Source organism: Lithobates pipiens, unplaced genomic scaffold (assembly GCF_037356315.1).
Source record: "Lithobates pipiens isolate NorthernLeopardFrog02 unplaced genomic scaffold, aLitPip1_a1.2 Scaffold_22, whole genome shotgun sequence".
Lineage (NCBI taxonomy): Eukaryota > Metazoa > Chordata > Amphibia > Anura > Ranidae > Lithobates > Lithobates pipiens.
Genome location: NW_027507784.1, coordinates 318428973 through 318456202, shown reverse-complemented (window position 1 = coordinate 318456202; position 27230 = coordinate 318428973). Strand labels below are relative to the sequence as shown.

Below are 27230 nucleotides of genomic sequence, written 5' to 3'. Positions count from 1 at the left end.
TAACCCTTTGTCCCAGATGTTAACCCCTTCCCAGCCAGCAGTCATTAGTATAGTGTCGGTGTATATTGTTAGCACTGATCACTGTATTGGTCACTCAAGGTATCCGTGGCAGTTAGCCTTTTCCCAAAAAGTGTCAAATTGACGGCTTTACTATCAGTGTCACCATAAGTCACTGATCACTGCCATTACTTGTATAAAAATATTTTTTTACAGTATATATGTTATAGTTTGTAGACACTATAATTTTCACGCAAACCTATCCGAATACTTATTAGGAGTTTTTTTTTTTTTTTTTTTTTTTACCAGACATGTAGCAGAATACATTTTGGCCTGAATGTATGAAAAGGAATTTGATATTTTTTTTTTTTATTCTTATTTATTGGGTATGTTTTACACAGTTTAACAAAGTAAAAAATTATTTCTCTTTCAAAACGTATGCACTTTTTTCAATTATAGGACAAAAAAATAAATAAAAAGCAGTGGTGATCAAAGATCACCGAAAGAGAGCCATTTGTGGGGAAAAAAAATTATATACATTTTGTGTAAGTGCACAGTTGCATGACTGCACAATTACAGTTTAATTTGCATTTAATCTTTTTTTTTTTTTTTTTTATAGCATGTGGACATGGAGAATGCCTATCTGTGTGGATACTTGAAGATAAAAGGCCTTACTGAGGTAAACACACACACACACACACACACACACACACACACACACACTAGCCAAAGTCTAGTCATCTGTTTTGCTTGTAAACTCCCTGCAGCTGATCTTTCCTGTTTACCATGTTTTGTTATGCACTCTGTCCGTTTTTGTAGGCGGTTATCTTGATGATGAGATAATTGCCGTGGTAATAATTAAGCAGCAGGGGAGGTGGCGAAAGCACAGATCCACAGAATGAATAAAGCAGGGAGATCCTTGCACTGCCGGTGCTCAGTTACAGCTTCCTCTTCAGCTAAGAGAACAGTGAGCCGTTCACTAGTGACCTCACCAAATCTTGCTGCACATCTGGTGAAACTCAGTCAGTGGCAGGACTGCCTTAGATAATCTCAAACTGTAGATATACAACCATTGGGCTCAAAGCACAGGAAGTGCGCTACAATTTTTCAAGAGAAATCCATGAAAAGGGTACATTTTCAGGGTACTGCTTTTAATTTGCAATACAATGTTAATAAACACTACCTGCATATAAGGAGCTTTTTTTTTTTTTTTTTTCCTCTGAGTTCAAATAAACATGGCAGTGTCACAGTCGGTACAGTGCAAAGGATCATGTTGGACGTATAGTCTAGTATACTGTATAGTAGTCCGTTTTCTTTTGAGATCATTAGACGCCAGATTCCATAGAAGGGATAGTATGAGTAGAATGCATCCAGAGTCCCCATATTTTCTTGTATTTTTACAGCTTGTCTCTCAGCTACAGTGCCTTGAAAAAGTATTCATAACCCATTGTCACATTACAACCAAAAATGTAAATGTATTTTATGTGATAGACCAACACAAAGTGGCACATAATTGTGAAGTGGAAGGAAAATGATTTTCAACTTTTTTTTTACAACTATCTGAAAGGTTTGGCGTGCAGTTTTATTCATCCCCCTGTACTCTGATACCCCTAACTAAAATCAAATGGCACCAGTTGCCTTCAGAAGTCACCTAATTCATAAATAGAGTCCCCCTGTGTGTAATTTAATCTCAATATAAATACAGCTGTTCTGTGAAGCCCTCAGAGGTTTGTTAGAGAACCATTCACAAAGGTTAAAGGTCCCTCAAGGGTGCTGCGTACAATTAATGTTATATAGCAACTATGTATGTATTTCAAAAATGAAAATCTTAGTGAACAAACAGCATCCTGAAGGCCAAGGAACACATCAGACAGCTCAGGGATAAAGTTGTGGAGAAGTATAAAGCAGAGTTAAGATATAAAAAAAATATCCCAAGCTTTGAATATGTCACGGAGCGCTGTTCAATCCATCATACGAAAATATAAAGACTATGGCACAACTGCAAACCTACCAAGACATGGTCGCCCACTTAAACTGATAGGCCGGGCAAGGAGAGCATTAATCAGAAGCAGCCGAAAGGCCCATGGTAACTCTGGAGGAGCTGCAGAGATCCACAGCTCACGTGGGAGAATCTGTCCACGGGACAACTATAATGCCGTGTACTCCACAAATCTGGCCTTTAGGCCCCTTTCACACTGAGGCTGTTTTCAGGCGCTACAGTGCTAAAAATAGCGCCTGAAAACAAACGGCCCTTTCACTCCAGTGTGAAAGCCGGAGGGCTTTCACACTGGAGCGGTGCGCTGGCAGGACGGTGAAAAAAGTCCTGCTAGCCGCATCTTGGGAGCGGTTTATTCACCGCCCCTACACATTGAAATCAATGGGGCAGTGCGGCTATACTGCCCGCAAAGTGCTTTACCGCCGACGCACGCACCGCCCCAGTGTGAAAGGGGCCTTATGGAAGAGTGGCAAGAAAAGACCTTGTTGAAAGCAAGCCATAAGAAGTCCCATTTACCGTTTGGAAAAGCCATGTGGGGGACACAGCAAACATGTGGAAGAAGGTGCTCTGGTCAGATGCGACCAAAATTGAACCTTTTGGTCTAAAAGTAAAACTGTGTGGTGGAAAACTAACACTGCACCTCACCCTGAACACCCAATCCCCACTGTGAAACATGGTGGTGGCAGCATCATGTTGTGGGGCTGCTTTTCTTCAGCAGGGACAGGGAAGCTGGTCAGATTTGATGGGAAGATGGATGGAGCCAAATACAGGGCAATCTTAGAAGAAAATCTGTTAGCGTCTGCAAAAGACTTGAGACTGGGGCGGAGGTTCACCTTCCAGCAGGACAACGACCCTAAACATACAGCCAGAGCTACAATGGAATGGTTTAGATCAAAGCATATTCATGGGTTAGAATGGACCAGTCAAAGTCCAGACCTAAACACAACTGAGAATCTGTGGAAAGGCTTAAATTGCTGTTCACAGGCACTCTCCAGTCTGACAGAGTTTGAGCTATTTTGCAAAGAATGGGCAAAAATGTCACTCTCTAGATGTGCAAAGCTGGTAGAGACATCCCCAAAAAGACTTGCAGCTGTAATTGCAGTGATCTGATTCGGATCTACCATCAAGTCTGCAGTTTGAGGACATACCCAATCAAATCAATTTAGTTCTTACCCAGCCAGATAAATCCCTGCACCTGCATTGCAAGGTTGTTCCTAAATATAAAGGAGATCGTACAACCCGTGTGTGGTCATCTGTAAAATGTCTGATAAAGGTCTAAGAATACATGTAAAACGCCAATGAAAAACTGAGCTATTATTAATGTTCTTCACATGTGTAGACAGACTGGCTGCACTCTTTGAATAGTATCCTTGTATGTAATTTTATATCGTCTCTGGTTCTCGTACAGTCATGCCACGACTTATCACTTTCTCCCGCTTCCAGGAATACCCGACCCTCACTACCTTCTTTGAAGGGGAAATAATTAGTAGAAAACACCCATTTTTAACAAGGAAGTGGGATGCAGATGAAGATGTGGATCGGAAACACTGGGTAAGTGGCAGTATTGATGTCCCAGACTTCTGATTGTGTTCATTTTCCAAGAAAATACGTTTTTGTTGAAGAAGCCAACCTGTCGGAATTTTGTGGGTTTTTTCCCATCTGAGTTTTAGAAGTGTGAATCTGACTGATGTGAGGAGCACCTCCTGTGTATGCTTCTCTCCACATTTTTAGACTGCCTCTAAGTGCGGTCGCTTTGCATCTTTAACCACTTCAGCCCCGGAAAAGGATATAGCCCCTTAATGACCAGGCAATTTTTTGCCGGACGGCACTGCAACGCTTTAACTGACAATTGCACGCAACGTTGTAACTTAACAAAATTGATGTCCATGTATTTTATTTTTTCCCATTAAGTTTTCTCTTGGTGGTATATGATCACCTCTGCGTGTGTGGTGTTTTTTTTTTTTTTTGCTATAATATCCCCCCAAATCTTTTTTTGAAACAAACTTCATAAACTTAGGCCAATGTTTTCTACATATTTTTGGTAAGGAAAAACGTAATAAGCGTATATTGATTGGTTTGCGCAAAAGTTTATAGTGTCTACAAAATATGGGATAGATTTAAGGGATTTACATTTATTTTTTTTTTTTATTTTTTTTTTTCTCGACTGCGACTTTGCAGCTGACAGATTGGAAACTTTTGACTTTTTTTTGGGACCATTGGCATTTTATACAGCAATCAGAGCTCTAAAAATTCACTGATTGCTGTGTAAAATGTCACTGGTAGGAAAGGGGTTAACACTAGGGGCTGATCAAGGGGTTAAGTGTGTTCCCTTATGTGTGTTTCTAACTGTGGGGTTTGGGACTCACTGGAGGAGACTGATTGCTGTTCCTGATTAGGAATAGACAAGCTGTCTCTCCTCCCCTGACAGACCTGGGTTTTGTGTGTTTACACACACAGATCCCCGTTCTGGCTCTCGTGCCCACCGTCGCAGGTGGCCGACGGGCATTCTGACCGCCAGCCACGCGCATTGTTTCCCCCTTAAAGGAGCCAACGTACCTATACGGCAGTTCACGCAGGGCTGCCAAGCTGCCGCAGTAGATGTACGTGAGGTGGTTAATGGATGCTCCAGAACTTAGTAAATAAGGGGAAAGTTTGCTTCTGCAATCTTCCATCATCCAGTAATGTGCAATCAAAAGTGCTGTTTGTTTTATTTTCCTTGCATGTGATTGGGTATGCTTTGCAAAGTGAAGCTTCGCCTCATTTACTAAGCTCTGGAGCAACTGCACTTTGCAGAGTGCCTTTGATAAACCAACCCCTTAGTGTAGCTAAAAGTAAAAATCAGTGCGAGGGACATGGCTTACAAGCAGTAGGATGTGTCCCTTGTGCTGATACCTTTTTTGAAGAGAAATCGGCCTCCTTCAATGACCCCCAAAAATCCTTTTCCTGGTTTTTGAATTGCATCTGGACCTGTTGCACCTAGCTATGGGCCAGTGGTTTGAAAGTCACTCATACCCAGAGCCGACCTTGGTCATGAAACAAAAAAATTATGTTTAAAACCTTCATCACTAGAAGAACCAAGTAAAGCTGTTTGAAATTGTCCTTTTTTTATTAACCATATTGTCTTTCCACAGGGCAAGTTCCAAGCCTTCTACCAGTATGCGAAAACCTTCAATTCAGATGACTTTGGTTTTGATGAGTTGAAAGCTGGAGACTATGTCTTCATGAGATGGAAGGTAAGTTTCATTCTAGTGAATCTAAAGTCATAAATCACCATTTAGAACTCTGCCATTCTTCCCTGTCAGCTGATAGGGGCTCAGTCTGGTTTCCCCAGCAGCTTCCCTCAGTTTTGATTTATTTTTTCTACTGCTCTTTATTAAGCGGAGACCGCGATTGTGAGCTTTGCCTTTTTAAAACCCAGGAATCAGTTTGAAGCAGTAGACCTAAAGTCAGTGTTTGTCTATTGGTCTGGTTTAAAAATTGTTGTTGTGGCATCACTTAATACCTTTCAGCTTGTCCAGACAATGACGATGTTACCTTTTGCAAACTTAGTAATTTAGTGCCATGCTTCACTCGCTCTTCTATCAATGGGGGGGGGACACCTTAAAGATGAATCCCAGGTATGTTATAATTGGTTCAACTTAGAGCAGTGTAACTATGTATATAGCATACCTGGCCAATGCCCTTGGCAACTGGAAATCACTGAAATGGACAACGCCCCCCCCCCCCCCCCCCCCCCCTAATCTTCTCTTGTTTTCAGGTCCTGTGGTGAGTGGTTGGCCTGATGCATTCTGAGCACAGATGGTCAGCTGCTTGGCATAGGCGCCATTCATAGAATGCTTTGCATTGTCTCAATGATTGCAAAGCATTCTCTGATTGGACAAGGTGGAGAGGCAGGGTGGTGACGTAATTGAGAACATTCAAAGCATTCTCTGAATGGGACCACTTTATAAAAATCTACTCATGTAAAAATCCTTAATACTTAAACACTCTAAAACATTATTTTCTTATTGGTTTACATTTGCGCATAAGCGTGGGGGGGTCACTTTTATCAAACATTTTTCATGTTGCTTTAAATTTTTTTTAATGTATTAGCAATAACTTTATCACAAGGGATGAGCAAATATCCCTTGTGACAGCATGGGCCATGACAGGTCCTCTTTATATCTTAGACCCCAGAACTCCTCTGGCCTCCAATGCCACAGATCAGACACAGATTAGTTTGATCGGCTGGTTGTTTTCCTGGCCACTAACAGCCAGGTAAACAGGTTGTTTCCGGGGTCACAGAGGGAGGAACAGCATCGGTTTCTCTCTCCCCCTGTAATGCGCAGTTGTCGCCGCCAGTCGCAGTGCTCTCAGGCTCCGCGATTGGACGGCAGGGCCCGGAAAAGGTAGCGACAGGATGAGGGTGCCCCCTTTCACCACCCGCAGAAGTGATTTGGCTGAACAGCCACTCTAATCACTTTTGCCACGCAGGGAATTGCCGACTGAAAATGCTGATACTGGGATGATGCTTGTAGCTGGAGACCTCATCCCAGTATAATCACTGCAAACCGAGGACATCATATGACAAAATGACATCCTAACATACGTTGGCAAATGTTTAATAGCTACAAAGGATATAAATCCAGTTTTGTGCATCAAATGTCAAGTCAATCTGAGATGATATCCTGTAAAATTAGCAATTTCATCACTTTGCTGTACATAGCCTGTGCATAGAGCAGAGCTTTAGGAGGGTCCATCAGGCTCCACCTACTACAGGCTGCCTGCAGAGGGGGTGGGGACAAGACCAGTCACCCCGCACAAGGAGAGCGAGCAGCACTGAGTGATCTTTGTTACAGGAAGTTCCCGCACAAAAGAAAAGCTACGATTACTGCACAGATCTGGAAGATGCAAAGTGCACAAAGAAACAAGTAATTCACATGTATACCCTGCAGATTTTAATAAAAACTTACTGTTTAAAAAAAACAAAAATGCACTACTCTTCTATTAGGACCATATTTGCTTATCCTGAAGTCAAGCTTTAAAGTGGTTGTAAACCCTTACAAACCACTTTGACCTACAGGTAAGCCTAGATTAAGGCTTACCTGGAGGTCCAAGAAATATCTCCTAAACCTATATGGTTTAGGAGATATTTACTAGAAGACAGGCACCACTGTCTATGACGTACTATCGCAGAATGCCACTGTTAACGGAGATATGCCGTTAGTGGTGGCTCCCGTGTGCATTCGTGGGAGTGACGTCATCACTGCTCCAACGATGTGCGTGGCCGGAGCAGTGATACCCGGAAGAAGGCCGCTCTGAGCTACAGGGGACAGCAGTGACATCGCTGGCTCCTGTGTCAGGTAAGTGACACATAATGGGCTACTATGCGATACATAGTAGCCCATTATGCGCTTTACCTTTGCAGGGAGACAAAGAAGTAAACCCATTAAGGTTTACTTCCTCTTTAAAACCTGACCTGTTCGGGACTGGAGTGTGGAGTCAAATCCCCTTGTCACAAGTATAGGTAAGGGTATGTGCCCACGACTATTATACTTGCAGCTTTGCTTTAGTGTGGTTTCCATTAGACCTGTGCATGGTCGAAAAATTTGTTCGTTTTTATTTAATTTGGGTTTGTTTTTTTTTTTTTGTTTTTTTTTTTTGTTTTTTTGGGTCACTCGTTATGATCGAAACATGTTATTTCAAATAAATTGGTAAAACTCCGAAAATTTTAAAGAATGAAATTTCGAAATAACGAACTAATAGCTAACTATTAATTTATAGGTATTGGAATTTCCTTTCAAATTTGGCTGTTGGCGAACGTAACGAATACGAATTTATCAGAAGTTATGAATTATCTGAAATAACGAATGCCGTATGTAAACATATGGAACGTAACAAAATAATTTTTTTTTAAATTATTATTGCTACATTCCATTTGTGTAGATGCGGCATTCGTTATTTTGGGATAATTCGTAGCTTTGGATACATTTTGTATTAAGTGCACTGACAGCCAAATTTGAAAAGAAATTTCAATACCTAATAATTTAATAGTTGGCTATTAGTTTATTTTGGATTTTCAAATTTTCATTCTTTATAATTTTTTTAATTATTTTTGAAATTTCGGATTTTCATTCTTTTGATGTTTCACATTTTGGATTTTTGGAAAAATTAACGGGGTTTTGTTAATTCAAATATTTCTGAATTAACTAATATGCTGAATTTCATCTGAAAATTTATTCGGAACAATGTTATTTGCACATGTCTAGTTTCCATGAAGGGTCTATTTACGCCTTTCTGTTTTTAATGCAGCAAATTCCTTGCATTTTGCTGCATTAAAAAGGAATTTCAAGTAGAAATCCCATTCTTTCCTATGTGGCTGGTTCACTCCTATTAACTGCAGTTTAGCGTAAAAGGGAAACTGTGCTAATTTTATATCCACGTGTACTTTACCACCCATTGTATGCACATGAACAGTTTAAATCCAGCCTTAAAATAATCTGGATAAAGCCTCTGATGAATGGTTTACTTGAGAGAGCGGAGCTGACCTATTGCCAGGCTGGGATAAGGAAGCTGTAGACCCTAATGCATGATTTCAATGTTTTTCAATGTGTTCAATGCAAGCATATAAGAAAGACCCCTGTTTTAATTTGGACTAGATAGACACAGACTGGAAAAGCGATATCAGTAAAAAAAAAATCATCTATTTTGTACAACATGTTTAGATGTGTCAATGTTTTTGGTATTCATTATATTGTGTCTGACTGACCTCTCTTCCCCTATTTCCATAGGAGCAGTTCTTAGTCCCCGATCACACAATCAAAGACATCAGTGGCGCTTCCTTTGCTGGCTTCTATTACATATGCTTTCAGAAGTCTGCTGCAACAATAGAAGGCTATTACTACCATCGGAGCTCCGAGTGGTAAGGAGCCAGAATTTGTTTCCTGTCACCTGCAGTGATATACATGCTCCCTTGGTGAAACTTTTTTTTTTTCTTTTGCAAATTGCTATTTAGACTGGCGCTTTTTGGCTTTTTTTTTTTTTGCTTTTTTCTTTGGCCGTTAGTGGGTGTTAAAAGCACCCCGCTAGCAGCTGAAAAGCGCCGCTAAAACTAGCGCTGCTTTACCGCTAACACACCCCCCCCCCCACCCCAGTGTGAAAGTACCCTACATGAAGCCTGTACAGAGGAAAATATGGCTGCTGCTTGTTTCTCCTGCCTGCTTGTCATGCTCATCTGCTTTCTTTTCTGATATTAAATTTCTGATACGGAACAGATAAGGAAATATGCAGATTACAAATTCTGACATTATGACCCAAATTGCTGCATATCTGTTCCTTTTTCAATGACTTGTGAGCTCCAGGCTCCCCCCAAAAAATTTAAGTCAGCAGCTACACATACTGTAACTGCTGTTTTTTAGTATAAGGACACTTTGCCGTTCAGCAATCCAGTGATGTCCTCACCTGAAGTGATTCTTCCGGAAGTGATGTTTTGCGGTTTCCAACTGCGCATGTGCGAGTCGCACTGTGCCTGTGAATGGTCCCATAGTCTTCTGGGACCTGTGATGCATCCCGGAAGACCGCAGGGGGAAGAAGGGGCGTCAATTTTCACGATCTGAGCCAGAACTATGAGCCGCTACCTATTAAAACCAGGTACCGGCTCCCCTCCAAAAAATGCCAAATGTGGCAGTGGCGGGCGCAAACAAGCAGAGCTTCCCCTTTTAAGTGGAGCTCTGCTTTTAAAGAGGAGCTTCAGACATTTTTAAAGTGGGGTTCCACTGCCTAAATCATTTTTAGCAAAAAAAAGTGACCGATTCAATTATTTAAAATTAAAACTCACTTGTTTCAGTTTTTATGCCGTTAAGATGTCAGTTTTCTGTTTAAAAAAACATTTAAATCTTCTTTTCCCCAATCGTCTTTCAGGACAGCCACCTTAGAGAGACACCGGCTCCTCCCCTCTGAGGAAACACCGCCTTCAATTTCATAATTTAAGCCTCCTCCTCCCTTCGTTCCTCAGTTATGGTGTTTCCTCCGGCGGGGAGACACCGCCAAGGAACCTTAAGGCTAAATTCGGTTGGTGAAACTGAAGCCATCCGAGCGGAGCCCTGGCCCCGTTCGGCTATCCGACCGTTCATCGGTCGGTCCAGGACAGTCCTATCAGCGGGGAGCTGAAGTGTTCGTACTGTCCATATACCCTAAACTCCGCTTGGGGAAAGCAGGAAGTTTATGGGGTCGTCCGTTCGTTCACCCGCGGGGGTTTCAACGGAACAAACAGTCCAGTCGGCTGGGGAAGCTGAATACTCGACTGACCTTTACACGCACTCCAATCTTCGCTTGGGGAAAGCAGGAAGTCTTTGGAGAGGTTCATCCCTGCGCTTCGCCCAGTGGGGTGCTGAACGAAGGCGTCCAGGGCCCCCCTGTGTACGCAGCCGGCTGGGAGCTGGAAGCCGGACCGGTAGGCGGGCGACGTCAGTTCCGGTGGGGGCGGACCCCTTCGTTCGATCCGCGTCTTCCGGTTCCGGACGCGGCACGTGAAGGGGAACCTAGCGTTCGGCTGGTGCAGCCTCTCTTTTCACAGTTGCACAGGTAGCTGTTAGAGGCGCGTTCGTACCACGCTTCCTCAACGGGAGAATGTCCGAGGCAGAGGCTTCAAAAACTCCTGGAGATAACAGCACCAGCCACTCGAAGGTAAGAGGAAACCTGGGGAGGTGTTCCCTTACTTGTATCCAGTAGCTCCACTGGTGTTCCTCCTTGGTGGTCGGGGGGAAGGGTAGTGTGTCTGGGATCCTGGTGATGGTTGATCCTAGGGGGGGCACTCCCGGTGGTCCTCTATGTAGCGCTGGTGTTGCTGTTTTTTAGGCTCATGCTGCCCCTTCCTGTGTTTTGTGTCTTTCAGAAAGCCACGAGCAAGTCCCCCCATGGTTCTAAGAAGAAGTGCCCTTCATGTAGAACGTCTATGGGAGACTCTTGGTCTAAAGCTATTTGCAAACAATGTATTGAGGATTTACTTAAGGAACAGGCAGTAGAGCAGGGTGCAGATCTGGTAGCTTCTATGAAGGAACTCTCTGGTACCTTTCAGTCCTTCCAAAACTTTTTTTCCCAAGGCGTCTTTCAGGACAGCACCTGAGAGATAGCGACTCCACCCTCCTCGTTAGGAAACACCTTCTTCCTCCAGACTTTAAAGGGAGGCGCCTCCCTACCACACATCAGTTTTTGTGTTTCCTCCGGCCCGGAGGGAACACCTTTTGGGAAGGAGTCTGTTTCTCTTAGGTGTTCCTGAGGGACTAGGCTTCTTTCCCTTTTTTTCCTCCTTTAGAGACCCGCTGTCCTCCCGACCTACCCACGCCTCGTCAGCGGTAGCAAGCGGGCTCCTCTTCCCCTCTTGTGCTCGGAGAGAGCCGAAGACTCGGTGGCCCGCACGTTCGTAGGCGCGGCGGCGCGCGTGTGCCGCCGCCATGTTTGTTTTCGGCGGTCGCGCCGGAAGTGACAGAGCGGGTCATCGGGTCAGCTGAAACGTCGTTTCCGGCGTGGACGCAGGGGGGAGGAGGGAGGACAGGTGCTGGTGCCTATTTCCGCTTCCGGTCCGGTGCAGCTGCACGGCGTGACTCCGGAGGCGGCGTTTAGCCACAAGTGGATCTCTGCACAGCTGATTATGGAAGATTCAGCGTCTGCAGCGGTGGGGACAGGCACAGGCACCAGCAAGGCCCAGGTAAGAGGCAGCAGTTAAAGTCTGCCTTTCTTTTTCTATTTCCTGGCGTTTGGTCTCGCTCTCTCCTTTCTTTTTTCCCCCCTGGTGGCAAGGGGCCTGTCTGGGCACTAGAAGCTGACTGGTTTCTTCTTAGTGCACCTGTGTGGTGATCCCTATCAAAGCTGAGACTGGGTCTCACTAAGGGTTCCCTGGTTTTTTTCCCTTTTTTGTCTTTTTCTTCATAGGCTAAGAGCTCTGACCCAAAGAAAAGATGTCCTTCTTGCAGGGCCAAGCTGGGAGAAAATTGGAAGAAAACCTTATGCAGTCCCTGCATTACTTCTTTAGTTAAAGAGGAATCTGCCTCTGTATGTGAGGATCTGGTGGCCTCTGTAAAGAAGGAGCTGTACGCCACGATCCAGAATTTTCGTGACTCACTAGCAAACCCGGCTGCTAGTCAGCCTTCCACTTCAGAGTCTTCCCAGGGGTCTCTCTCAATCCCGGTGTTAGAATCTCTGCCTGAAGACCCTTCAGATAGGGAAAAGCAGTCCACTGCTCTTTCCGTTAAAGATTCGGAAGAGGAGTTGGAGGATTCTGAGGTAGCCCCCTCTAAATTCAAACTGTCCCTTGAAGAGGTCGATGGGCTCCTTAAAGCCATTCATGCTACGCTTGGTTTAAGTGAGGAGAAAAAAGGAATTATCACTCCATGACCGCATGTATGCTGGGTTGGATGAGCCTAAGGGCCGAACATTCCCAGTTCATCCGGTCATCTGAGGCCATTAGGAAAGAATGGCAGGATCCAGAGAAAAAGCCCTTTTTCTCCAAAGCCCACAAAAGGCGTTTTCCTTTCGAGGAGGACCCTGCAGCAGTATGGAACAAGGTGCCCAGACTGGATGCCGCCTTTTCCCAGGTTTCAAGGTCCACAGATCTGTCCTTTTGAGGATATGGGAGTTTTGAAAGATCCGATGGACAAACGCATGGATCTTTTGCTCAAGAGATCATGGCAATCAGTTATGAGCAATTTAAAACCAGCAATGGCCACAACGTGTGTAGCCAGAAATTTAGAATACTGGATTAACCAGTTAAAGTCACATATAGCTGCAGATTCCCCTAAACAGGAAATCTTAGATTCTTTTCCTACCCTGATTACGGCAGTGGCCTATGTTGCAGATGCCTCAGCTGAGGCAATTAAGATATCGGCCAGGTCAGCAGCTCTAACTAATGCTGCAAGAAGAGCCTTATGGCTTAAAACCTGGCCGGGTGACTCGGCTTCAAAGAATAAGCTGTGTGGGTTACCCTTTTCAGGAGACTTGCTCTTCGGCTCTGACCTCGATAATATTCTTGACAGGACAGCCGATAAAAAGAGATCCTTTCCGGTCAAAAAGAAAAAGCAGGTACCAAAGCGTCTTTTTCGACCTCAAAAAACTCAGGATCAGGACAGCAAGTTGCAAGGGAGAAGGAAAAGTTGGTCCGCCCCGAAGCCGAAGGGTAGAGGCGGAATTCTCTTCCGTCCTCCTACACAGGCCGAAAAATCGCAATGACTCGTCTCTGCGGGTGGGCGGAAGACTACAAGAATTTCTTCCGCAGTGGTCAGGGATAACTTCAAATCAGTTTATCCTGACCACTCTCGCGCAGGGTTACTCACTCGAGTTTGTCAACGACCCCCCAAAAAGGTTCCTGATTACCAACACCCCGCGGGATCCAGTAAGGGCCCTGGCCATGAAGTCCTCTCTAGAGGAACTGATGCAACAGGGCGTAGTAGTACAGGTACCCCTGCAAGAACAGCAGGAGGGGTTTTATTCCCATGTTTTCCTAGTAAAGAAACCGACAGGGAAGTTTCGGTTGATTCTCAACCTAAAACCTTTAAACGAGTCCATAAGGTACAGGAAGTTCAAAATGGACTCAATTTTTTCGGTCAGAAACCTGTTGACGCCAGGATGTTTTATGGCGTCAGTAGATTTAAAAGACGCATACCTACATGTTCCGATCTCTCCCCAGTCTCAGAAGTTTCTCAGGCTGGCGGTGAGGTTGGGGGGTATGGTTCATCATCTCCAGTTCAGGGCCCTACCCTTCGGCCTGTCATCATCTCCCCGAATTTTTACCAAAATAATGGCAGAAGCTTTAGCGCCACTGCGTCTTCAGGGAATCGCAGTTATTCCTTATTTAGACGATCTGCTGTTTTTCGCCCCATCCAGCGAGGAATTGCAGACCAATCTAGGCAAAGCTCGCAGCCATCTGGAGGCGTTGGGTTGGATTTTGAACCTCCAAAAGTCGTCCCTAAACCCATCTCAGGAGATTCGGTTTTTAGGGTTTCTAATAAATTCGGTGGAGCAAAAAATCTTCCTTCCCTTAGACAAAAAGGACAGGATTTCCGGTGCAGTGTCTTTATTACAGACCAGCCAAAATCTGACAGTAAGACAGGTTATGTCAGCTTTGGGAGTTCTGACTTCAGCAATGCCAGCAGTCCAGTGGGCAAGAATGCATTTCAGGTGTCTGCAGGCTTTCCTTCTAAAATCTTGGGATCACACAGTGGCATCCCTAGAGGCAGAGGTGAGAATGTCAACCCAGGTAAAAAGGTCCCTATGGTGGTGGAAAAGACAGGAGGTCTTATCGGAAGGGTTAGTCTGGGCTTGTCCAGTCGGGAAAAGACTAACAACCGACGCCAGTTCCTGGGGGTGGGGAGCCCATCTAGGAACACGTTTCACTCAGGGGTCCTGGGCCAAAGAGGAGACAATAAGGTCCTCAAACTGGAGGGAACTCAAGGCGATTGCCTTAGCTCTGGAGTTGTTTGTTCAGGAACTGCAGTCCCATCACGTCCAGGTCCTAACAGACAATGCCACGGCAGTGGCTTATTTAAACAGACAGGGGGGTACAAGAAGCAGGTCGCTTCAGGTACTGGCCATGGAGATTCTTCGGTGGGCGGAAAAACATTTGTTATCCCTATCAGCAGTCCACCTAAAAGGGGATCTAAACAGGGTAGCGGACTTCCTAAGCAGAAACGCTATTCGGGAAGCAGAATGGTCTCTAAACCCGGAGGTATTCACAATGATTGCCGGAAAATGGGGTTTACCAGAAGTAGACCTGTTCGCCTCAAGGGTGAACGCCCAGGTTCCCCAGTTCTTTTCCTTGGACAGTCGCGATGGCTCGCTGGGCACAGATGCGCTAGCTTATCCATGGGAATTTCGTCTTTGCTATGCTTTCCCCCCATTTCAGTTAATCCCGTTAATTTTAAGAAAAATTCAGAGGGAGAAGGTACCAGTTATTCTAATCACGCCCTTTTGGCCAAAAAGGGCTTGGTTTTCGACAGTTCTAGGCCTGGCAATCAAGCCTTGTTGGCGTCTGCCCCTCAGACACGATCTGTTGTTGCAGGGCCCAGTGAACCATCCAGGAGTGGCCAGCCTGGCTCTCACGGCCTGGTTTCTGAAAGGTAGCTCCTTAGGAGCAAGGGGTTTTCCAACCGTTTGATCTCGACCCTTTTAGCAAGTAGGAAAAGGGTTACGAGGGCCATTTATTCTAAGGTCTGGAAGTGTTATGAAACTTGGTGTTTGTCAGCCGCCCAGGTGACAGGGAGCCTTGTCTCCATCTTGGAGTTTTTACAAGATGGTGCAGACAAGGGACTGGCAGTTAGTGCCCTGAAGGTGCAAGTAGCAGCCCTGACGGTGTTCTTAGAAAAATCTGTGGCCTCAGATCCGCTGGTGATCAGGTTCTTTAGAGCTCTTAAAAGATCTAGGCCAGCTCCTGTTAAGGTTTTTCCTAGATGGGATTTGTCGGTAGTCCTACAGTCTCTAACAAAAGGGCCTTTTGAGCCTCTTGTGGAGGCTTCCCTTAGGTTTCTCACATTAAAAACCGTGTTTCTGATTGCCATTGTCTCTGCACGCAGGATCAGTGAGCTAAATGCTCTGTCAATTAAAGAACCATATCTTTCCATTTTTCCTGACAGAGTTATTCTTAGAACAGATGCAAAATTCTTACCGAAGGTAGCTTCAGTTCAGAACCGTATACAGGACATAGTACTGCCAACGTTTTGTGTTAACCCCAAAGGAAATAAGGAGACTTCTTTCCATACTTTGGACGTCAGAAGGACTCTGCTGAGTTATTTAGAAAGGACGGAGTCCTTCAGGCGTTCAGATTCACTGTTTGTACTTTTCTCAGGAAGAAAAAAGGGTTTTCAGGCTTCTAAAGTTACTTTAGCTAGATGGCTGAAATTAGCTATCTCAGAGGCATATTCCCAGGCAGGGTTATCTCCTCCAGCAGGAATTTGTGCACACTCAACCAGAGCTCTGGCGTCTACGTGGGCAGAGAGAGCTGGTGCCACCCCTGAGCAGATCTGCAAGGCGGCGACGTGGTCGAGTTTTCACACATTTGTGAAACATTATAGACTGGATCTCACTTCTGCCAGCGATCAGGCGTTTGGCAGAAAGGTCCTGCAAGCTGTTGTCCCGCCCTAAGGGGTAAGTCTCTGTTATCCTCTCAGGTGCTGTCCTGAAAGACGCCTTGGGAAAGACCAAGTTAGACTTACCGGTAACTTGTTTTCCAGAAGTCTTTCAGGACAGCAAGCATCCCGCCCTATGGTATTATATTATGCTACGCTGTGACTAACGTATGTGTTTATGTGTTCCAGCCGGGGCCGGAGGTTCTCTTCTACAACTGATGTGTGGTAGGGAGGCGCCTCCCTTTAAAGTCTGGAGGAAGAAGGTGTTTCCTAACGAGGAGGGTGGAGTCGCTATCTCTCAGGTGCTGTCCTGAAAGACTTCTGGAAAACAAGTTACCGGTAAGTCTAACTTGGTCTTTCCAGTTTTCAGTGGCCCCAGCCTCCGAGCACTCCTACACCAGCGCAGCAGAGTGTACCATCCAGCCCTGTGGATGTTCCTCCTGCAAGGGGAGAGAATTCAGAGGGTCCCAGGGAGGAAGCTGAGGAGGAAATTGACAGTGTCGTTTCAGACTCCCAGGGGGAGTCTGACGCCGAGGTGTTGGATGGGGAATCCAGCAGAATCTCGCGGTATAAGCTTTCCCTGGAGGATGTGGATGAGCTCTTGGGAGCGATTCATACCACTTTAGGCATTCAAGAAGAAACTAAGACATTGTCACTCCATGATCGGATGTACAAGGGCATGGGGGAACAAAAGAAGCGGGTGTTCCCAGTGCATAACGTCTTGATCGATACCATCAAGAAGGAATGGCGGGATCCCGAAAGGAAACCTTTCTTTTCTGGGGCATTAAGTCGTAGGTTTCCTTTTTCGGAGGAAGAGACTCTCGTCTGGAATAAATCTCCCAGACTAGACGCTGCTTTTTCCCAGGTGTCCAGACACACTGATCTATCCTTTGAGGATATGGGGGTACTTTCTAACCCTATGGATCGAAGGATGGATTACCTTCTTAAGAAGGCCTGGGATTCATCACAGGGAAATCTTAAGCCAGCCATGGCAACCACGGTGGTGGCCCGCAACATGGAGTATTGGCTCACCCAGATTAGCGCACACATTGAAGCAGGGACAACAAAGGAGACTATTCTATCCTCCTTTCCCATGCTTCTTAAAGGGATAGCCTACATAGCGGACGCTTCGGCGGAATCCGTGAGAATGTCGGCAAGGTCCTTGGCCCTGACCAACTCTGCCAGGAGAGCCTTATGGCTGAAGACCTGGCCTGGAGACAATGCATCCAAACTTAAACTTTGTGGAATCCCCTTTACAGGAGATCTACTGTTTGGACCAGGTCTTGAAACAGTGCTAGATCGCACAGCAGACAAAAGAAAGGCCTTTCCTGTTAAAAGAAAATTTGGGGAACAAGCCAAAAAGACTCGTCCCCAGAAAAGGGTTGTACCACCCCGTACGGTTCAGCAGAAGAAAAGTTGGGGACTCAAAAGCAAGGGCCCCGGGGGAGCAATTTTTCGCCCTCCTGAACAGCCCAAAAAATCTCAGTGACAGGGTCACGGTGGGAGGAAGATTGGGGGCCTTCCTCCCACAGTGGGAAATGATTTCCTCCAATCAGTTTGTCTTGGGGATCGTCAGAGGAGGTTACCATTTGGAGTTTTCGGAACTCCCTCCTCTGAGGTTCCTTGTCACCGAGCTGCCAAAATGCGCAGAAAAATCATCTGCCCTTCTTTCCTCTCTTCAGGAGTTGGAAGAACAGGAGGTGGTAGTACGGGTTCCAGTAGGAGAGACAAGCAGAGGCTTCTACTCTCACGTCTTCGTGATTCGCAAGCCTTCGGGAAAGTTCAGGCTCATCCTGAACCTGAAGCCCCTGAATGTCTCAGTTACCTACAGAAGGTTTCGGATGGATTCGGTTTACTCAGTAAAAGCACTCCTACCTCCGAACTGCTTCATGGCATCAATAGATCTGAAAGATGCATACCTGCATATTCCAATCGCAGAGTCCCACCAGCGTTTTCTCAGACTGGCAGTGAGAACTCCAATGGAAGTACTACACCTTCAGTTCAGAGCGCTTCCTTTCGGACTATCCTCTTCCCCCCCGAATCTTCACCAAAGTGATGGCAGAAGTTCTGGCATTTCTGCGTCTCAGGGGAATCTCGGTGATCGCATATCTCGACGATTTCCTTCTGTTTGCCCCTTCCCCAGCACAGTTAATTCAGGATTTACAGGTCACAAGAAACCTGTTAGTAAGCCTGGGTTGGCTCCTGAACCTGGAGAAATCCAACTTAATCCCTTCCCAGAGGGTCACTTTCCTAGGGTACGAGTTGGACTCAACAGTACAAAGGGTCTTTCTTCCTTTGGAAAAAATTCAAAAGATAGACAGGGCTCTGTTGTTTCTTCAGGGCAACCACCAGATCTCCATAAGGAAGATCATGTCAGCGCTAGGGTTGCTGACATCCGCTCTTCCAGCGGTTCAGTGGGCAGGGTTACATTACCGCCCTCTACAATTATTTGTGCTGAAGGTTTGGGATCACAGCCAGGAATCTTTGGATTCTCTGGTTTCGATTCCAGATCAGGTAAAGAGGTCCCTCTGGTGGTGGAGGAAGGGAGCAAATTTGTCCCAAGGTCTAGAGTGGGTCATGCCAACCTCCAGGGTGGTCACGACCGATGCAAGCAGCTCAGGTTGGGGGGCACACCTAGACTCCCGATTAATACAGGGTATTTGGGAAAAGAGGGACTCGAGGAGATCCTCGAATTGGAGGGAGCTGAGGGCAGTAGATCTAGCTCTCAGAACCTTTCAGAAGGAGCTCCGGGGGAATCGCGTAAGGGTAAGGTCGGACAACTCCTCGGTGGTAGCTTACATCAACAGACAGGGGGGCACCAGGAGCAAGTCCTTATGGGCCCTAGCGGAAGCCATCCTCAGATGGGCCGAAGCAAATATCCTGTCCCTTTCAGCAATCCACTTGAAGGGAGAACAAAATCAGGTGGCAGATTTTCTCAGCAGGAGAACTCTGAGAGAAGGCAATTGGGTTCTCAAGCAGGAAATATTCGAAATGATCACCCGGAGATGGGGGATTCCTGCAATAGATCTCTTTGCCGCAAGGGAAAACGCGAAGGTAGCAACGTTCTTCTCCATAAACAGGGGGGACGGGGCATTGGCGGTGGACGCACTAGCACAGAGTTGGGGTTTCTCCAGGTGCTATGCTTTCCCCCCTCCAGTGCTCATTCCAGCAGTATTAAGGACATTTCAAGTGGAGAACACTACCCTCATTCTAATTGCACCTCACTGGCCCAGGAGGCCGTGGTTCTCGATCCTGAAGGGCCTGTCTGTAGAACCCCCCTGGATTCTCCCAGTGCAGGAGGATCTCCTGTCTCAAGGTCCGGTGTTCTGCCCTCAGGTAGGACGATGGAACCTGGCAGCGTGGCTTCTGAGGAAGAATTGCTGAAAGCCAAGGGCTTCTCAGACCGGTTGGTAGCCACTCTTCTAAACTGTAGGAAAAAGGAAACCCAGTCCATTTACTTAAAGGTATGGAAACGGTTTAACAGCTGGTGTTCAGAGGGTTCCTTCAACGTGCATAGCCCTGTAGCCGTTCTAGAGTTCCTACAGGCAGGGGCGGATAAGGGGTTAGCGCTTGGAACACTAAAAGCTCAGGTTTCCGCTTTGAGCGTGTTTTTAGAGAAACATCTAGCGTCAGATCCTTGGGTCGTAAGGTTCTTCAGGGCCCTAGGTAGGCAAAGACCGGCTTCAAGCTCCCCCTTCCCAGTTTGGGATCTTTCTTTAGTTTTACAGGTTCTCACAGGGGAACCTTTTGAGCCGTTAGAATCTTGCTCATTAAAGCTGATCACTCTCAAAACGGTGTTTTTGGTGGCGATCACTACAGCAAGAAGAGTAAGTGAACTCGAAGCCCTTTCTGTCAGGGCTCCCTTTTTTCAGGTTTTTCCGGATCGTCTGGTTTTGAAGATAGATCCGGCCTTTTTGCCTAAGGTAGCCTCTAGTTTCCACAGGATGCAGGAGATTGTGCTACCTACATTTTGTTCAAATCCAGTTAGAGAACAGGAACACATGTTTCACAGACTAGATGTTAGAAGATGTGTTCTTTATTATTTAGACTGCACAAGTCAGTTCAGAAAGACAGATTCACTTTTTGTTTTATTTTCAGGGGCCAGGAAGGGTTCCAAAGCCTCTAGACGTACCATAGCTAGATGGTTAAGGTTAGCCATTGGGCAGGCATATGTGGCAGGGGGATTAGATCCTCCAGCTGGCATTAGAGCACACTCAACCAGGGCCGTGGCAACTTCTCAGGCAGAGTGGGCTGGTGCATCTCCGGAACAGATCTGTAGAGCTGCAACGTGGTCCAGTTTTTCTACGTTTGTGAGACACTATAGACTGGATCTTCTGTCAGCCAAAGACCAAGCCTTTGGTCGTAAGGTGCTACAGGCAGTAGTCCCACCCTAAGGTAATATACTCGCTTATCCTCTCTAAGGTGGCTGTCCTGAAAGACGATTGGGGAAAAATGGAATTACGTACCGGTAATGTCCTTTTCCAGGAGTCTTTCAGGACAGCACCGGTTCCCACCCAAATTGTTGCAGATCATCGGGAACTCATTACATGAGATCGTCAGGTAAGACTTAAAAAGTTTATTTGTTTGACGTGTTCTTGTGTCTCCCCAGTTTGGCCGGAGGTACTCTGGAAGAACTGAGGAACGAAGGGAGGAGGAGGCTTAAATTATGAAATTGAAGGCGGTGTTTCCTCAGAGGGGAGGAGCCGGTGTCTCTCTAAGGTGGCTGTCCTGAAAGACTCCTGGAAAAGGACATTACCGGTACGTAATTCCATTTTTTTGGCCGTTCTCATCTTGCCTCTTGCATCCTCTTCCGGGCATGCGCAGTAAGTTGAATTTGGAGCGCCGTCAATAGCTCAGGTTGCCATCGCAACAGGCGGCGTCGTCGAAGTCCCGCTCTGTTGTGATGGCAACGTAGCTTAAATCCCGCGATAACTCACACCAGGCTGCCTCACTGACTCCTGGGAACAATGACACAAGCTCCCAGGAGCCAGTGCGGCTATCAGGAAATTACAAATTAGCCGCACTAGCCACGCCTCTATCCGCACACAGGAGAGACAGGAAATAGAGATTACAATGACAAGTAAGTTACAAACACAAAAAAAAAAAAACTTCAGTTTTTACATTAGGAGATAGAGTTGATTGCATTGGTCTAATGTCTTAAAATCGGGTGGATCTCCACTTTAAATGTAAAGGCAGTGGCTACTAATGTATCTGCTGATTTTAAAAAATCCGGTATGTAACTATGCTTGGAGTCCAGCGCGGTCTTCCACAGCTGGTTCTTCTTACCACTGCAGGTCCCTGCGCCGCCATCTTGTATTTGGGAGCTGGCTGTGACTTCCTTAGGAATGGGTCTGCTTCCTGCTGCGCATGTGTGATATTGCGCGGTGCTGCGAGACTGGTCCTGTAGCCTCCTGGGATGGGTGACCTGTCCCAGGAGGCTGCGGGCAGGGGAACGTGCCTAAGTGCACATGATTTTTGCCTAGGTGATAATAGAGCTAATGGGAGTGAGTACCTGTCAAAAGATGCATTCCTCCCTGAATGACGTTTTCCTAAAACGGGGTATGGTAAAACCCTGTCCAGACCAAAAAAAAAACGCATCCCACTGGGAGATTTTCCTTCAGATGATCCTGTCAGACCAATAAAGAAATGTGCCCCTTCACATTCTTTCCTGAAGACACCTCTCCAAATTTTCCAGGTGATGTTGATTCCCCTTCATTCCTTTACGATGATGACTAACATTTTTGGATCTCCCATCCCTATCTGAAAAAAAATTCCCCCCCATGGTGATAGACAGTAGTAAACGGACAGGGTGCTAATCCTTCCATACGTTTTCTAAAAGTAAAAACACTGTAGCTTTAGATATATTTTAAAGGGCCAGTACAAGGTCATTCAGTGGCCAGGGCTAAGATGCCAAACTTTGCCCCCTTCCACCCCATTTTGTTCTGCATGCTGGATCATCTTTTGCAGCTGGGATCCTACCCAATAGTCTATAGCAGGGATATGCAATTAGCAGACCTCCCAGCTGTTGCAGAACTACAAGTCCCATGAGGCATATTAACCAGTTGCCGACCGCCGCACGCCGATGTACGTCGGTAGAATGGCACGGGCAGGCATAAGGACATACATGTACGTCCCTTGCCTCCCGCGGGTCGGGGGCCCGATCGGGCCCCCGCCCGGTGCCTGCGGCGGTCGGTTTTCGTCCGGGAGCGATCCGGGACGAGGGGGCGGCCATTCATTCATGGCCACCCCCTCGCGATCGCTCCCGACGAATAGAAATCCCCGGTGACATCACTTCCTCTCCTGTAATGTAAACACAGGAGAGGAAGTGATGTATTCTCTCCTCCGTGTCGGTATTTTTCGTTCCGACACGGAGGAGAGCGGATCAGTGAGTTGCACCAACACTCTACACACACAGTAGAACATGCCAGGCACACTCACACCCCCCCGATCACCCCCCCAATTACCCCTGCCCCCCAGTCACAGTGACATCAATGTCATTTTTTTTTTTTTTTTTTTTTGCATTGGTGTCATTTGTGACTGTAATAACTGTTAGGGCAGTTAGAGTTAGCCCCCTTTAGTTCTAATGTACCCCCCTAACCCCCCCAATAAAGGTTTAACCCCGTGATCACCCCCCGTCGCCAGTGTCACTAAGGCTGGGTTCACATTGCAGCGGTTTATGAGAACGAATGTGATTCGCACTGCAGTGCAAATCACATCCGATCTCTGTGCGATTCGAGTTCAGCCATTCGCCGCACCCGCCACACCCGCCGCAAATTCGCAGGGGACCCTTTTTTTGGCCCGCAGCAGAATCGGATCGCATGGGTGTTCACACCATGCGATCCGAGTTTGCAGATCGCACTGCGATATGCGAACTGATCTGGGGGTGTCAGTAACATTTCACTGACACTCCCAGCAGTTCGCATAGGGCAGTGTGAACTGCCGCCGGGAGGCATGCGATGCGGGAACCCGCCGCGGATTCGCGGCGTTTCCGCATCGCTCCAGTGTGAACCCAGCCTAATAAGCGATCATTTTTCTGATCGCCGTATTAGTGTCACAGGTGACGCTAGTTAGGCAGGTAGGTATTTAGGTTCGCCGCAGCTTTTTATAGCGCCAGGGACCCCCATATACTACCGCATAAAGCCCCCTGATTGCCCCCTAGTTAACCCTTTCACCAGTGATCACCATATAACTGTTACAGGTGACGCTGGTTGGTTAGTTATTTTTTTATAGTTTCAGGGCACCCGCCATTTATTACCTAGTCTCACTAGTGTACCCCTAAATTTAGGGGTGTCTACTTTCCAAAATGGGGTCATTTGGGGGGGGGGTTTGTGCCATCTTGGCATTTTATGGCCTTCAAAACTGTAACGCCCTTAGAAAGCCTGAAGGCGGTGCTTGGTTTTCGGGGCCCCGTACGCGGCTAGGCTCCCAAAAAGTCCCACATATGTGGTATCCCCGTACTCAGGAGAAGCAGCAGAATTTATTTTGGGGTGTCATTTCACATATGCCCATGGCATGCATGAGCAATATATCATTTAGTGACAACTTTGTTAAAAAAAAAAAAAAAAAAAAAGTTTGTAATTTTCCCGCAACTTGTGGCAAAATATAAAATATTCCATGAACTCAACATGCCTCTCAGCAAATAGCTTGGGGTGTCTACTTTCTAAAATGGGGTCATTTGTGGGGGTTTTGTGCCATCTTGGCATTTTATGGCCTTCAAAACTGTAATAGGTAGTGAGAAGTGAACTCAAAAATTTACGCCCTTAGAAAGCCTGAAGGCGGTGCTTGGTTTTCGGGGCCCCGTACGCGGCTAGGCTCCCAAAAAGTCCCACATATGTGGTATCCCCGTACTCAGGAGAAGCAGCAGAATTTATTTTGGGGTGTCATTTCACATATGCCCATAGCATGTGTGAGCAATATATCATTTAGTGACAACTTTGTGTAAAAAAAAAAAAAAAAAATTTTTTTTTGTCATTATTCAATCGCTTGAGGCAAAAAAATAAAATATTCAATGGGCTCAACATGCCTCTTATCAGTTTCCTTAGGGGGTCTACTTTCCAAAATGGGGTCATTTGGGGGGGTTTTGTACTGCCCTGCCATTTTAGCACCTCAAGAAATGAGATAGGCAGTCGTAAACTAAAAGCTGCGTAAATTCCAGAAAACGTACCTTAGTTTGTAGATGTGACAACTTTTGCGCAAACCAATAAATATACAATTATTGACTTTTTTTTTTTACCAAAGACATGTGGCTGAATACATTTTGGCCTAAATGTATGACTAAAATTGAGTTTATTGGATTTTTCTAATAACAAAAAGTAGAAAATATCATTTTTTTTTCAAAATTTGCGGTCTTTTTACGTTTATATCGCAAAAAATAAAAATCGCAGAGGCAATCAAATACCATCAAAAGAAAGCTCTATTTGTGGGAAGAAAAGGACGCAAATTTTGTTTGGGTACAACATTGCATGACCGCGCAATTACCAGTTAAAGCAGCGCAGTGCCAAAGTGTAAAAAGACCTCTGGTCATTTACCAGCAAAATGGTCCGGTCTGAAAGTGGTTAAGTCTGACACCCAGAGGCATTATGGGACTTGCAGTTTTGCAACAGCTGGAGGTCCGTTAATTGCATATCCCTGATCTATAGGTCTGCAGATTTGAGTATCACTTGAAGCTGAAAGTGGCATAACAGAAATTACTACCCACCTACTCCCCAGTCCTCATCCTCTTTCTGCTTTCGAAACATTGCAGTGTGGTGGCCCGCCTTTATGTAGAAGAGTGGGATTTACATTGTAGGACAGATATTTAACTTGCAAGTTTTTAAATTTTATAAAAGTGAAGCAAACCTCTAATCCATTCAAACTAGGCAAATGCTGTATTGATGAATGCGGAGAGAGATTTTATATCTGCCCTTCAGCTATAATTTAAACATACACTATTTCTGGAATGAAGTGAGTCTTGCAGGACTTTGAGATCCTTCCTTTTTGATGGGTATGTACTGGGAGCCTCAGCCCCTGCTGTTATTTGAATATACAAGCTTTCACTCCCATACTGCTATACTGGTTACCCTTATGCTATGATTCTACAGTTATTGGGGGTTAGGTGCCCTGTGTAAAGATTAAATTTGTAAGATCCCTAAAACCCCTTTCACACTGGGGCACTTTGCAGGCGCTACAGCGATAGAAATAGCGTCTGCAAAGCGCCCTGAAAGAGCCGCTCCATTCACTCCAGTGTGAAAGCCTGAGGGCTTTCACACTGGGGCGAAAAAAAAAAATCCTGCTAGCAGCATCTTTGGAGCGGGGAAGGAGCGGTGTGTATACTGCTGCTCCCCCGCTCCTGCCCATTGAAATCAATGGGGCGGCGTGGCTGTACCACTGGCAAACTGCTGTAAATATGCATTGATGTCGCATATCGCATTTAAAGACCAATAGAGAAATTTAGATGGTGGGCCGGGAGGTCCAAGTTCAGCTCTGTTCTAAGGTGTATATTTTTGCGTAAAAAGGTCAGCTGTCTGTGTCTCTGGACTTCTAAGGACTCATATGGGCAATTTGAGGCTTCTAACGTCAGTTGCTGTGTATTTCTGCACCCGGGAGAGACCGTTAAAGTGTTTAGCCACCCATAATAATGGAGGTACAGTGCCTTAAAAAAATATTCATGCTCCTAGAAATTTTCAACATTTTGTTACAACCAAAAACTCAAATGTATTTTATTGTGATTTTATGTGATAGACCAGCACAATTATGGTTTTCATTATTTTTTTATTTTTTATTTTTTTTTACAAATGTGTATTTAGCCCCCTTTACTCTGATACCCCTAACTAAAATCTAGTGCAACCAATCGCCTTCAGAAGTCTGAGTTTATGCATCTACATATACCTGTATACAGGTAGAGTACAACTGTTTAATTACTACAGGCAGCTGTATGCTGCAGCGCTCTCTCCATGATGCAAAAATGAGGCCTAAAAGCTAAAGGGAAAGATAGAACAAATGAGCAGTGTGTGTGTGTGTGTGTGTGTGTGTGTGTGTGTGTGTGTGTGTTTTTTTTGTTTTTTTTATCGGTAATTTTTATGTTTTTCTCTGCAGGTACCAGTCTCTAAATCTGACACATGTCCCTGAACACAGCGCGCCCATCTATGAATTCCGGTGACAAGATGTGGAACACCAAACAAAAAAACCCACAACGGAGAACGAGCGGAGCTGTCCGCTTCCAAAACTGCTGCTCGCCACTTCTGTCCAAGCTAGAGACTCTGAGAAGAATGTATGAGTGTTATAAGCAATGACGCGTGAACTGGTCTACTGGCGTCCACTTCCTATACCTGCCGCAGTTTTTATTTTAATCCGCCGGATTTTCTTGTTTTATGATTTTTTTTTTTTTGTTCCCCCACGACATCCCCCCCCCCCCCCACCGAACGCCCTCCCCCCCCCCCCGCGCTTGATATGATGCTCCTCTGTTTAATCCCAAGCTCAAACCAACAAGGGACCTTTTCCTGCCGATGGAGAGTGTACCACAGCAAATATTGGGAAGTTGTCATTTGCTCGTTCATCTCGTTATTTAAAAAAAAAATATATATATATAACGGATTGAGTGACAGAGACCGGTTTTGCTTATTCTATTGACTTCAAATTGGGCATGTTCCGTGTCAACTTCAACAGTTGCAAGACGGGCTAAACACTCCATTTGTTGTAGAGGATTTGCCCTGGACCCCCCCCCCCCTTCCTACTCCACATGTGTTCTTTTGCCCCAAAATTCTTACAAGAGTGATATTTTTGATTCCTTTTACCAACGAAAGAAGAATCTACTCTAGACTGCAATACATTTTACCCGTTTTCACATTGAAAATGGCAAATGTCAGATTTTTTTATATCTATAAATATATATTATAAATGCACATATATTTAATCAAAAATCTAAATCTATGGATACCTCCAGAGGAAGCAACTAGGTGAAGGCTCGATGACTTGTGGTGCGGAAGTCTGATCGACTAAGGTTATACCTACTGGGTGACGATCCATGCTCCCGGCCTCCCCAAGGTATTCCAGTTTCTGCTGTGCAAATACCCTACTGAAGGGGGGTTGAATCAGGACCGTAAAAAAAGTGCCATCTTGTGGCTATTTGTATTTTGCAGTATCATTCAGAATTCCCGGAAAAAGAC

The 27230-nt window shown here is 45.7% G+C and overlaps 1 protein-coding gene across 1 annotated transcript in view; it reads left to right on the top strand.

The window, feature by feature from the left end:
- GID4 (GID complex subunit 4 homolog) overlaps positions 1 to 26466 on the top strand; it is a 32885-nt gene extending 6419 nt beyond the window's left edge. Inside the window, exons 2-6 of the mRNA XM_077449448.1 lie at positions 617 to 676; positions 3437 to 3544; positions 5125 to 5226; positions 8764 to 8894; positions 26161 to 26466. Coding sequence (XP_077305574.1) covers positions 617 to 676; positions 3437 to 3544; positions 5125 to 5226; positions 8764 to 8894; positions 26161 to 26224 — 465 coding nt within the window. The 3' untranslated portion in view covers positions 26225 to 26466. The remainder of the gene's footprint in view (positions 1 to 616; positions 677 to 3436; positions 3545 to 5124; positions 5227 to 8763; positions 8895 to 26160) is intronic.
- Positions 26467 to 27230: the final 764 nt, after the last annotated feature.